Here is a 14,392-nt window from a genome sequence, read left to right as displayed (position 1 = left end):
TTATAGATATGTTGTTTTTACTTCCATAATGCTGAGTTCCATTACATACCAGAGCCCTCTGTTACTTGAAGCTGGGCCAGTTTGAAGAGGCAAAGCAGGACTGTGACCAGGCGCTTCAGATAGATCTCGGGAATGTGAAGGCATGCTATAGACGAGCTCTTGCTTACAAAGGACTCAAGGTGAGGAATCTTCTTCAAGGTGAGGAAGATTTGAGGAATCAAATCTTCGTTTTAATATATAAATGTCAGCTCTGAACAGATCATGTGGTTTTCATGAACATAAATTGTGGGCTCAAGGAATGGCAGTGACATTATCCTGGGATTTAATCCCAGTTCTGTACTCAGCAGTCCCAAAACCTTGGAAGGTGCCTCAGATTTCCCCAGACTATAATGTGGAGCTAGATAATTTCTAAGATTCCTTCCAGCTCAAAAACGATGATTTATTTCCTGATTTTCTAAGGAGTGTTGTTAGTTATAATAGGTCCACTTTAAAGGACAGGAAGGTTTGTTTGAATTACGGAAGGCCATCATCACCGCCACTGGATTCCTCTAGCAGGGGACTGGGGTTGTCTGTAGGGTGGGAGGGAGGCATCAGAATGGAGAATGTGTTCACCCCATGGACGTTGGTAGAGACATGGCAGAGGCTGGGAAGTTTGTTGTGATTTGGGCTGTAAACTGGCCGGTGGTCAGTGTGAGGCTATAGGATGGCATTCTTCTCTAAGAAAACCACACCATTATTTTCAAGGAAAGTATTGTATAATTACATTTTTCTTTATGATGATTCTTCTGTGTGGAAAACTTGAGTGAATGTTCACATTTGTAGAAAATAACATGACAAGGAAAAATCAGAACATACTGGGAAATGGCATTTCCTGAAATGGTATTTTTAAAGAATCAAGTTGATTAAGGTTTAATACAATGAAATTCACACATTGTCAGTGTACAGGTCATTGACTTTTTTTTTCCTCTTTAAAGTTTTTTTTAACTGAGATATAATTGACATTTTATATCAGTATCAGGTGTACAACATAGTGATTTGGTATTTGTATATACTGTGAAATGATCACAATATGTGTAGTTCACCACACATAGTTACAAATTTTTTGTGTGTGACGAGAACTTTTAAGATTTATTCTCTTAGAGACTCTCCAATATACAATACACGATTACTATCTCGAATCACCATGCTGTTTACATCTCCATGACTTATTTTATAACTGGAATTTTGTACCTTTTGAGGGTCTTCAACCTTTCCCACCCATCCTCCACACCCCAACTCCCACCTTGCCTCTGGAAACCACCATTCTGTTCTCGATGTTTCTGTGAGTTCAGGTGGTGGGTTTTTTTGTTGGTGGTGGGTTTTTTTGGTTTTTTTGGATTCCACATGTAAGTGAGATCATAAGGTAATTGTCTTTCTCTGTATGACTAATTTTACTTAGCATGATGCCTTCAAAGTCCATCATGTTGTCACAAATGGCGGAACTTCCTTCTTTTTTATGGCTAAATAATATTCCATTGTGTAGATATACCACATTTTCTTGCTCTCCATTCACTGGTGGACACTTAGGTTGCTATTGTAAATAATGCTGCAGTGAGCATGGGAGTATCTTTTCAAGTTAGTGTTTTCGTTTTCTTTGGATAAGTACAGGTTTCTGTCTCAGGTGGCTGAGCAGTACAGTGTGATACGGGAGGGTGTACAGCAGGAGGGAGAGATTGAGGGAGGAGTGTTGACCTTATTGAGTTTGAGAGAGTTCCTGTAATTCCCTGCCCATCACTGACAGGGAAATATCTAAAAATATATTCCATAAAACCTAGGTTTTGTTGAGAGAGGGTGGTCATGTTTTTGTGTCCTGTATCAAATGAGTACGACCTGTGTGCACTGAGTGCTCAGGCTTTTCTAGGTCCTAGATCCCCTCAGGCTGCAGTGGAGCCACACCTCTACCCCTGACCAGCGGGGCCATGCAGCTGCCCTCCCTTTCCTCCCCTCCCCCGCCCTTCTAAGTTTGTTATATAGCACACAGATGAACAGGCAAGTGAAGAGGTGTGTAGGACGAGGTCCAGAAATGTCTTGAGCGCAGGAGCTTCTGTCCCCATGGAACTGGGGTGCGTCACCCTCCCAGCATGTGGATGCCCCACTCACCAGCCCAGCAGCTCCACAGCTGCACTGTGTCCTGTATTCACAGTGTGTTCACTGTATTCCCAGGGCCCAGGCGACCTGACCAGTCCCCTCCCCTTTCTTTTGTTAGCAACATACTCATTTGTAAACCTCATGTAAAGATTTCCTAGGTGGTGTGTGGCACCATGAATTAAAAGAGGCTTCTTGAAAATTTACTCAACTGTTTTTGAACTTGATGGATTTGGGTCCATGAGGTACTCATGATCTGCATGACTCATGAGTTTATATCCAGACCCTTAGAACAGGTTTATCCCATACTGGCTGCCTGACTCTTTGAACTTGTTTACTTGATTCAAAGTCAGAAGTTGTACCTAATGAAAGACCGGAATTTTATACTTGCTTGGAATGAATTCTAGAAATTGTATTATGATGCAGAAAGATAATCCCAATTTTTAGTAATGCTATCCCACTGGAGTATGAGGCTGGCATCTTTCCTGGTTTGACTTCTTACAACTTGATCTGTATACCCTGTAGTTTATGTGCCAAGTGAATTTAATTTCAGGATCTTCAAAGGCTACCACTGCTTATAAAACGCATCAGAACTCACACCTGGATTGGCTTCCTCTGTGTGACTGGTGAGGAAGTGGCACAGAGGCTCACAGGGAGCTGGGGCCCTGCCTGTGCTTTCTCAGATATTTTGTTCGTTTTCTAGCTTGCTTTATTTTTATTTTTTCTGTGTGCCAGGTTTGAAAAATATAGGGCTTTCCTTAATGTTCTTCATAAGAAAAGATAATTGAACATTTTGCTTTTACTTACAATTTATATCTTCTGTCGAGTGCCACTCACGTGCTAGGCCTTGGGAGCATAGAGGTGGTAAGACATAGTGCCTGCCTTAGGGAATTCACAGCCAACCGGGGATGCTATAAGGCCAAAAGTATCAAAAACAGTAATATCGTCTGAAATAATTGCTGTTATTGGAGTTTAAGCACATTTATTAATAGTAAATGTTATCACTAACACGTGATTATACTTTACCTTTTTTTTTTTTTGAGGCCTGATAAGGTCATTAGCAACTTTTAATGTCCTCCTTTTTGCTGGAGCCGCACTTTTCTCTCTGTGTGAGCTCTGCTCTGCCCCCCACTCTGCATGGCTGGCTTCCCTTCAGGTCCTTTGTTCTCTGACACCCGTGTCAAAGGAGACTCTTTCCCCTCGTTAGCATCCGTCTCCATCCTTGCTTCTCTTAATTGCATAAATGACAGTGCACGCTTACTTTATTTATTCATTTGTTCACTTGTTTTCTTACTGTTTCCCCTCATAAGACGTAAGCTTCCACGAGGGCCAGGGCCCCGGCTGTCCTTTCCCTCATGGTGTCCTAGCCCCTGGCCCACGGAGGGGCCGGATCTGGTCTGATGCTGTGTTGACCCGGCACCCCGGCCCCTCCTCTGCCACCGCCTCCCTGCTCCATGGCCATCCCCGTGCCTCCTGCTGTCGGGCCCTCTCTTCACACTTGCCTGCCTCTGTTTAACATTTATCAAAGTGTATTTCTTGCTTTCTTAGGTTTCTTCCAACCAGACAGATTGGTCTTTAGGCACAGTTGTTCCTTGAATGGATGAAAAAATAGTCATGTCAACTCCTTGCCAGTGGCCTTCTATTTCCAAGGCTGCAGCTCACAAATCTCCATTTTCAGGCCTCTCACTTGAGCTCCACAACTGTCTTATCATTCACCTTCTGCTCATTGCTGCTTGCATCATCTCAAAGATTATCTTTCTATGCCTCAGTTTCCTCATCTTTAAATGGGGACAGTAACAGTATTTATAGGGCTATTGTGGGACTAAAATAAGAATACTTGCAAAATGTTGAGACGGGTAAGAGTTAGCTATTATTACTCCCTCAGCTTGCCCCGCTGCCCCCCCTTCTTGCCTTTCAGTATGATTCCGTGCCTGGAACACCTAGGATGGAAATACAGTATCATTTGCCTTTTGTAGCAGGTTTTCCAACTGTGCTGTTGTGGCAAAGTGCTATGTGGAGATTGTTGTTAATAGCGCTGATGTACTACAGTTTGTAAATAATTTACCTTTTTAAAAAATACGTTAGAGCAGGTTTAAGGTTATCCCTTTTAAACACATCACTCTTGCTCTAGTATGTTGCTGGGTGGAGTGGGAAGGGCCGCGGCATTACAGCTCGTCCCCCAGGAGTGTCACGTAACCACCAGCTTATTTTACCTGTGCTTCAGCGTCCAGTGCATGCTGTTATTATATGTCGTGAGTACTTGAGAGGTGACACGTCATTGGAATTCCTGGCCTCCTCACAGAATTAATTTTGGCTTAATCAAAACACGGGTCTAGTCTGTAGTTCTAGAATGTGGCTTGTCACAGCAGACTGTGATTCTGCGGTGTCCGTCTCTGCCAGCAGGTTCTGTGCAGTGTCTGGTTAAGCGTAGATCCCTTCTCCTTCCCCTCAACCTCTCCAGTGTATTGCCTGACTCTTTATGGAGGAATAATGGTTGACTCTAGGCTGTTTGAGCAGTAGGCAACCAGAAGGGTGTTACAGAACAGGGCATCATGGTAACAGCTAACACTGGCCCAGCTCTTTCTAAGGCTAAGCCACTCCCATGTTATTTTATTAATGAGCTGATTACTCGGCACAACCTCGTGAAAACTAGAGTAGAATCTCTTTTCATCCTTACTTTCAAGATGAGAGAACTGAAGCTCAGAAAGCTGAAGTGGGATCTTGCTCAAGCTTTCATTACTAGTAGGTGCTGATGTGAGGCTGTTCGCTCTTTCATCTATTCATTCAGCAGACCACAAATGCCTGTGTGTGCCAGGGACTATGAAAGCTGTGGTGGTACAGAACTTAATTTGCCTTCTAACCCCAGATTCCGTGCTCACTCTTCTGTAGAGGATGGCCACTGTGTTGTGGGCTACAATATTTTAGCCCAAGACTTATCTCATAGGCCTAACTTTACTACTGCGGTACTAATGGAACCCACTACACACACTCTTGTGTACTCATCTCACCAATTTCACTCCCACCTGGGCTCATCTGTGCCCCTTCTCCTTTTATGTATGAAAATTATTTTCTCTGCCTTCCTGCTTTCAGAATTATCAGAAAAGTTTAAACGATCTCCATAAAGTTCTCCTACTAGACCCAAATATTATTGAGGCAAAAATGGAACTGGAGGAGGTAACCAGAACCCTGAATGTTCAGGAGAATGCAGCATTATTCAACAAAGAAAAGGAGAGAAGGAAAATTGAGATTGAAGAGGTATGTGTATTTGATTATCTCTGAAAGTACTCTTTTGGAGATCCTATACTCATATGGGATTCTGAGGTCATATTCCTATGACTTTAAAAATTTTCATGTTTTTATTCTGATGATCAATGAAGACATTTTAACAAATTAATGACAAGATTTTTCTTTTGTTGTGACAATTAGCCATTGCATTTCCCAGCTTGGGTCCAAGGACCCTTGGGTGTCTGCATTCTTCCTTTCTGTGCTCCCCTCCCCTGGTACCACCTGGCCTGTGGTTTTATTGCTTCCACTCCAGGTTGCCCTGCCAGCCTGTGGCCGCTGAGCTTTGCTTCCTGGTCGACCCAGGGAACCCTACAGGACTGATTCAATTTCAGTGGTCCTGCACGCCACACCCCATAGAGGGTTCGTGATTGATTTAGACTTTTTTAGTAAACTTGTAAACAAGACCAGCCTCATTAGGGGTCCTGGACTACCCTAGAATCAGACCTACCTTTGTGATTTCAGACAACTCAATGCGTTGTGCTGTAGCCTTTTGTTTTGCCTTTAGTGAAGAATGTCAGCTCTTGGATTCCTGTGTATTCATGAATACTATATCAGCTACCTATCATCTTACATTTCTACTAAGAGTTAGAGGCTAATATGTGAAAGAAGCTAGGGAGTTTTTTCCCTCTAAGGAGGGAAGGAAAAAGCTGTTTTAAGAGAAGTGAAAAATGTAAGTTGACTTCTCTATCAAATGTAACGAAACAAGTAAATGTAAAATTTATCATGAAGAAGAGATATAAAGCTGTTACAGGTCTTCTTCCATGCAGCAGCTTTTACTTGTGGAAAATTATAAAATTTCACTGTCATATTCTCAGTGTCAAAATTTTTTTTAAACTTTAAAAATGAATGCTTTTATGAATGGATACTTTAAAAGTTCTCTTCCTAAAAAAAAAGATTTTATGATTATTACAAGTTATATATTTTTCACTTAGAACGACTAAACTACAGTCCACTTGTGTTTTTCAGTTCCTTCCCGTTTTTTGTTTTTTCTTTTTTTTTTTTGCGGTACGTGGGCCTCTCACTGTTGTGGCCTCTCCTGCTGCGGAGCACAGGCTCCGGACGTGCAGGCTCAGTGGCCATGGCTCACAGGCCTAGCTGCTCCGCGGCATGTGGGATCCTCCTGGACCGGGGCACGAACCCGTGTCTCCTGCATCGGCAGGTGGAGTCTCAACCACTGCGCCACCAGGGAAGCCCCCTTCCCGTTTTAATGAAGGTAACTTGGGGTGTGTGCAGTGGCCGTTGTGTCACAGTGTAATCTGTCTCCCCCTGAAGGTGAATGAAGGCCAGAAAGAGGAGCCTGAAAGGACCTCGGAGGACGTCTCCACTGACTCCCATGCTTCTGAGACAGGGGCCACAAGCAACGGGCCACGAGAATTCTATGAGAAACTACCAATCCCCAAACCGAACAATGCCTACGAATTTGGCCAGGTTATAAACGCAGTCAGTACTAGGAAAGATAAAGAAGCCTGTGCACACCTGTTAGCCATCACTGAACCGAAAGACTTGCCAGTGTTGTTGAGCAACAAACTTGAAGGGGATACATTCCTGCTCCTCATCCAGTCTCTGAAAAATAATCTTATTGATAAAGATCCTTCTTTGGTATATCAGCATCTTTTATATCTGAGTAAAGCAGAAAGGTTTAAAGTAAGTGTCAAACTATGTTATTCATGGAGATTGATTTTTTTAGGGTTTTTATAACAACTTTAAAATGCCAGTTTGTATGCTAATATAATTTTTCTCCTTCTTTCAGATGATGTTGACACTGATTAGCAAGGGCCAAAAGGAGCAGATTAAACAGCTCTTTGATGACCTCTCAGACACACCAAACAAACATTTTACTTTAGAAGACGTGCAGGCCCTCAAAAGGCAGTATGAGCTTTAAATAAAGATTATTGTTAGATTTCTTCCATGCATATATGTGTCCCAGTAATGCTAATGAGATGGTATTGTAATAGAGTTGCATGGATAAAACCTGGCTTAGAAAAGATCCCTTGGTCTGGACTATAAACTATTTTACTTATTTTTATACATAGAACACATATATTCTACAATCTGCTTTTTATTAGTTGTAAATATTTTCTTATGTACCAGAGCTAACATCTTTATATTTAATAATAAGTATATCTGGAACTCGTTAAGATGCATTTTAATTTATATTATACATTTTCTTTTAATAACTGACTTGTTAAAATCTTGAGTTAAATTACACTTCTTTGGGTATGAAGGAGTCCTGTTAAGTTTGATAGAAATGTATTTCTTTACAGTTCATTTTTAAAAGTGAAAATCATTAAGTGATTATTACATCACTTTTATTTCCTGCTAAGATACATATAAATCCCATTTTATACTACTTGTGGATTACAGGCCTCTAAGATGAAATGTAACACTTAAGTCTATAATATGAAATGATTATTAAATAAATTGTGATTATTAATTTAGAGCTATAAGAGGAACTTATTTTTTTCTAATATGGAAGCATTACCTAATAATTAAGAACAAAAATTGCCTGAAATTCTACTACTTTTTACTAGATTTTTAAAGGCAAGTTTCCCTTATGTGTTGCTTATATAAGCAATAACGAAACAACCACTATATAAAAGCAACTAAGCCTGCATTTCTATTTGAATTGTCACTCCCACACTTCCCCCAAACATTTTAAATGACTTCTCCCTCTTTTTTTCTTTTTTTCCCCCCTCCTTTAAGCATAATCATATTTATTCCCTTCCTGCAAAAGGGAAAGTGAAGAACTCTTTATATTGAGAGCTCCCTTGTTAACTGGGTCAGAGTAAAGGTGTTTCTTACGATAAAACCTTCAGGTCTCTATCAGTGTGCTGTCATTTATTCCTGTAGTCTTTGGTCAGGTTTCTTCTTCTGAAGCATTTTCTTGCTCTTTAGAAGAGCAGACGAAAGATGACTATCACATTCATTATTACCATATCCATTATTATCTAATATTTAATAATTAAAGAATATTTAAAGTATTGTGGGTAAATGGTTTCAAACTGTGCCATTTTTTAAAAAAAACTATTCTTTCCTAAGCTCATAAATGAAAATCTGCTGTGATGGGTATTTAACTCTAGTCTTCAAGCAAATGAACAAAACAGTCTTCTCCTTTTGAATGATACTAAGTTTCTGTGCAAGTACATGATGGAGTGTGTTAGTAACTTTACAGTAGAAACATAAAAAGGAAACGTTCTCTTTTGTTGACAGTTACATACCCAGTACTAGCTGCATGGGGCAGCCTCTCCCGTGGAGGAGGTGGTAAGCAGTGAGCAAGTGCCGGGCTGTCCCAACTGTTGGGTTCACACCTGGAGAAACTTGTTTCTCCCCAGCCGGAGTCCTGAGGGAGGACCTCCATGACTGAAGGAAGGGAAGAGAAAGTGAAGGAAGCAGATAAGAATATCAAGGGCATTAAAGGAGCACAGTTCCTGCAGACAGCTTCAGGACTTCAGCAGGAAGTCTGCCCACAAGCCTCTGGGAGTACCCTACTTAGGGATCTCCCCACTGGGTCCGTGGGCATCCCCAACACCCCAAGTGCTAAACCCACACCTCCTGCCATTCTGTGACCAGATCCTTCTGCATGCTCCTGAGTGCTGCAGCAGTGAGAGCAGGCGCAGTAGTTGGAGTATTCTCAGAAGGATGGACCAGGGTCTGTGGGTAAGGGAGAAATTGCAACTGGAGCTATAACACCACCTTCTGGAAGACAAAAGAGAGGTTTCCAGCAGCCGGTCTGATGAATTCTAAGAATAAGGAGAACCATAAAAGGTTAAGGATTCTGCCACAAGGCAGAACAAGAAGAGTGGAGCGGGTCTACCCATTCAGAAACTGAGGAAACCCCTCATATAGCAACACCAATGATTAGTATCCCAACTGAAGGCAACCAGTAAAGATTTAAGGAGGTGCCTGTTACTTCAAATGCAAAAACAGCAACACAAAAATACAAGGAACATGAAAAATCAAAATATGTCACCTCCAAAAGATACCAGTAATCCTCCAACAATCGAGCTCAAAGTGACAGAATACTCTGATGTAGCTGATAAAGAGATCAGAATAGCTGTTCTGAAGAAACTCTTCTGAAGAAGCTGTTCTGAGGTGAGCTACAAGAAAACTCAGAAAGACAGCTTCATGACAATAGGAAGGAAAATACGTGAACAAAATTAACTCTTTACCAGAAAATAACAAAAAAGAACTAAACAGAAATTCTGGTGAATGAGATGAAGAATGCACTGGAGAGCCTCTGCAGTAGCTCAGAGCAGATGGAAGACAGAATAAATGACTTAGGGGATGAGAATTTTGAAATAAATCAGAATTAAAAAGAGCAAAGAAAGCATGCATGCTCTATGGGACTTGAGACAGAGAGCAAATATCAATACTAGAAGAATTGGGGATCCAGAGGGAGAAGGAGACAGAAAGTTTACTTAAATAATAGCTGAAAACTTCCCAAATCTGGGGAGACTTGGACATCCAAATTCACAAAGCTAATAGATCACCCTGTTATCTAAATGTGAAAATACCTTCTCCAAGACACGTTGTAATGAAACTACCAAAAATCAAAGATAAAGAGTTCTAAAGGCAGCCAGGGGGGAAAAAAAAGTGTAACCTACGAAGGTACATCCATTGGGCTATCAACAGGTTTCTCACCAAAACCCCTGCAGGCTAGGAGAGAGTGGGATTACATATTCAGAGCATTGAAAGATTAAAAACTCCCAGCCAAGAATATTCTATCTAGCAAAGTTATTCTTCAGATATGAAGGAAAAATAAAGACTTTCTCAAGACAAACAAAAGCTGAGGGAGTTTCTCACCATTAGACCTGCCTTGCAAGAAATGTTGAAAGGGGTTCTTCAAGCTGACATGAAAAGAGGCTCATCAATGACATGAAAACACCTTTATACCTGTAAAGGTGAAAAATACATGCTCAAATTTAGAAAATTCTAATTCTATAATAAGACGGTGTATTAGCCACCAATTACAGATAAAGGTTAAAAGAAAAGAGTATTAAAAGTAACTATAGCTACTATAATTAAATATACAACATAAAAAGATAGATTGTGACATCAAAAATGTAAAAGGGGGGCTAGTGAAGGGAGGAGTCTTCATAGGTGAATGAAGGTGCTGTCAGTGTAAAATGGACTGTTTCATCTATGAGCTGTTTTAGCTAAGCCTCATGGTAACCACAAAGCAAAAGTATAGGGCAGATTCATGAAAGATTTCAGAAAGGGAAAACAGCATATCACCATGGAAAATCACCAGTTTACCAAGATGAAACAAAAGGAAAAAGAAACATAAGGAAAAAACAAAAACAAAGGGGAAAGAAACAATGGAAATAGAAACCAGAAAGCAATCAATAAGATGGCAATAGTAAGTCCGTACATATCAATAATTACTCTGAATGTATGGATTGAATTCAGTTAAAAGGCACAGAGTGGCTGGATTGATTAAAAAAACAAGACCCAACTATATGTTTCCTTCAGGAGACTCACTTCAGCTTTAAAGACACACAGGCTCAAAATGAAGGGATGGAAGAAGATATTCCATGCAAGTGGAAACCACAAAAAGTGGGGATAACCATACTAATATCAGACAAAATAGACCTTAAGCCAAAAACAATAACAAGAAGCAAAGAAAGTCATTATGTAATGATAAAGGGGGTCAGTAAGCAAGAATTTATAACAATCATAAAGATGTATGGGCTCAACGTAGGAACAACTAAATACATGACTAAGTGGGATTTATCCTTGGGATACAAGAATGGTTCAACACATGTGAGTTAATAAATCTAATATACCATATTAACAGAATGAAAGAAATAAATCACATGATGATCTCAATAGATGCAGAAAAAAGCATATAGCAAAATGCAACATCCTTTCATGATAAAAACCTGCAACAGATTGGATATGGAAGAAACATAACCTCAACATAATATAGGCCATACGTGACAAGCCCACAGCAAACATACTCAAGAGTGAAAAATTGAAAGCTTTTCCTCTAAGGAACAAGGATGCACACTCTCACCATTCTTATTCAATACTAGTATCATTAGTTCTCACTAGAGCAACTAGGCAAGACAAAGAAAAGGCATCCAAATAGGAAAGGAAGAAGTAAAATTTTCATTATTTGCAGATAGACGATATGATTTTATATACAGTCAGCCCTCTGTATCCATGGCTTGAATTCTGGGGTTGACTGAATCTACAGATTTAGAATACATGAGAGGTTTATATAAGGGACTTGTGCATCTGTGAATTTTGGTATTGGTGGGGATTCCAGAAACCAGTCCCCCACAGATACCAAGGGACGACATATAGAAAATCCCAAAGTCTCAACCAAAAAAACTCTTAGAACTAATCAACAAATTTAGTAAATTTGCAGGATACAAAATCATCATACAGAGATCAGTTGCATTTCTGTACACTAACAATGAAACACCTGAAAAATAAAACTATCCCACTCACAATAGCATCAAAAGCAAAATACCAGGAATAAATTTACTCAAGGAAATGAAGGATCTGTACAACGAAAACTACAAGACTTTGTTTAAAGAAATCAAAGATGATGGGCTTCCCTGGTGGCGCAGTGGTTGAGAATCCACCTGCAGGGGACACGGGTTCGAGCCCTGGTCCGGGAAGATCCCACACGCTGTGGAGCAACTAAGCCCATGTGCCACAACTACTGAGCCTGTGCTCTAGAGCCCGCGAGCTACAACTACTGAGCCTAGAGCCCATGTTCTGCAACAAGAGAGGCCACCGCAATGAGAAGCCTGCGCACCACAACGAAGAGTAGCCCCTGCTCACTGCAACTCAATAAAACCTGTGCACAGCAACAAAGACCCAACACAGCCCAAAATAAATTAATTTTAAAAAAAGGAAATCAAAGATGACTCAAACAAATGGAAAGATACCCCACACTCATGAATTGGAATAATTAATATTGTTAAAATGTCCATATTACCCAAAGCCATCTATAGATTCAGTGCAATCCCTATCAAAATTCAAATGGCATTTTTGACAGAAATAGAAAAAGAAATCCTAAAAATTTGTATGGAGCCACAAAAGACCCCTATAACCAAAGCAATTATGAGAGAGAAGAGCAAAGCTGGAGGCATCATACTTTCTGACTTCAAACTATACAATAAACCACAATAATTAAAACAGTATGGTACTGGCATAAAAATAGACACAGACCAATGGAACAGAAGAGACCCCAGAATTAAACCTCCACATATATGCCAACTAATATTAGACAAGGGAACCATAAACACCCAATGGGGAAAGGGTAGTCTCTTCAACAAATGGTATTGGGAAAACTGGGTAAACAAATGCAGAAAAAAGAAATTGGACTCCTCTTATACCACTCAGAAAAATTAACTAAAAATAGATCAAGGACTTATAAGACCTGATACTTTAAAGTGCCCATCAACTGATGAATAGATAAAGAAGATATGGAATATATATACTCAAAGGAATATTATTCAGCTATGAGAATGAAGGAAATCCTGTCATTTGTGACAATGTGGATGGACCTTGAGGGTATTATACTAAGTGACATAAGTCAGAGACAAATACTGTGTGATACCACCTATATGTGGAATCTTAAAGCTGAATTCATAAAAACAGTGTAAAATGGTGCATGTCAGGGGGTTAGGGGTGGGGGAATAGATGTTGTTTAAGGGTCCAAACTAACAACTAGTAGATAAATAAGTCCTGGAGATCTAACACAGCGCAGTGATTATAGATAACAATATTGTATTATAAACATCAAACTTGCTAAGAGACTAGACCTTAATTAGTCCCACCACAAAGAAGAAATGATAATTATGTGATGTGATAAAGGTGCTAGCTAGCAGTACCACAGCAATCATACTGTAGTATAGAAATGTATCAAGTAACATGTAGTACACCGTAAACTTATACAATGTTATATGTCAAATATATTTCAATGTAAAAATAATTGCAGGTGATATTTTTTTTAGCTTCACTTTGTGCCAGGCACTGTGCCTAGTTTATCATACATTGTCTAGTTTAATCCTAATAACAACTCTGTTACAGATGAGGAAACCATGGCACAGAGAAAATTAAAAACAGAAAATTTAAGTTAAATTAAATCCTTATGAATTAACAAGGATTACAAATGCAGCAAATGGCCAGTCCAAGATTCAAACCTGGGCAGTCTTTCTTTTGAACTCATACGCACTGTGCTGTGTAAAGGAAAATTTTAAATATATGAATGGAATAATGAGTAAGGTGCCTGGCCTTTAAGAATTACAGCTTAGTAGAGGCAATAGATATGTAAATTTACCAACTTTGGTACCCCAATAGAGGTATTTAGAGTGATTATGCAGGGCAAGAGGAGTGCCCAGCCCTGCTGTGAGAAGGTTAGGAAAGGTTTCAAGGAGTTAATGTTGCAGCTCGAGTTTGCCATTTGGATGCGAGAAAACGATGTGCCAGGCAGAGGAGACACAAAGGCATCAAGACGCATAGTGATGGTGCGTGTTGAATGAGAGGGTGAAATATCTGGACCTGTTTGGGGAACTGCATTTCACCTTAGTACTAGTGGAGCCTAAGCTTTGTGTGATAAAGCCTGAAGGAATTAGAATTGGATATAGCTGCATGCTGCACATGAAATGGTAGTGATATCAGAGTTTTAATTATACAAATAGTTCTTTTCCTAGTCAGGCATTACCACTCTTAACCAGTACCTGGTTTTCTTCCCCTTCTGGGCATACCCAAAACGGTACTTTTCAGCCTCTTTGTGATTGGCTGGAGCCAGGTGACCTCTTCTGCCAATAGGGTAGAGCAGGGGTCCCCAACCCCTGGGCCGCGGACCCGTGGTGGTCCGCGCCTGGTAGGAACCGGGCTGCACAGCAGGAGGTGAGCGGCGGGCAAGCGAGTGAGGCTTCACTGCCGCTCCCCACCGATCCCCGTCACTCACACTCAGCACGCCTGGCTCATCCTCTCCGTTCGCTCACGTTACCGCCGAACC

General features: G+C 40.4%; 1 protein-coding gene across 2 annotated transcripts in view; it reads left to right on the top strand.

Annotated features, from left to right (window-relative positions):
- SPAG1 (sperm associated antigen 1) overlaps positions 1-7,849 on the top strand; it is a 98,599-nt gene extending 90,750 nt beyond the window's left edge. For both annotated transcript variants that reach the window (XM_067711627.1, XM_067711628.1), the window contains 4 exons: positions 53-179; positions 5,215-5,379; positions 6,682-7,053; positions 7,160-7,849. In XM_067711627.1, the coding sequence (XP_067567728.1) occupies positions 53-179; positions 5,215-5,379; positions 6,682-7,053; positions 7,160-7,291 (796 nt within the window). In that variant the 3' untranslated portion in view covers positions 7,292-7,849. The remainder of the gene's footprint in view (positions 1-52; positions 180-5,214; positions 5,380-6,681; positions 7,054-7,159) is intronic.
- The last annotated feature ends 6,543 nt before the right edge of the window (positions 7,850-14,392 follow it).

The sequence above is a fragment of the Pseudorca crassidens genome, chromosome 17 (assembly GCF_039906515.1).
Source record: "Pseudorca crassidens isolate mPseCra1 chromosome 17, mPseCra1.hap1, whole genome shotgun sequence".
NCBI classification, from domain to species: domain Eukaryota; kingdom Metazoa; phylum Chordata; class Mammalia; order Artiodactyla; family Delphinidae; genus Pseudorca; species Pseudorca crassidens.
The sequence above is the reverse complement of the archived record's forward strand: the minus strand, read 5'-3'. Positions and strand labels throughout refer to the sequence as shown.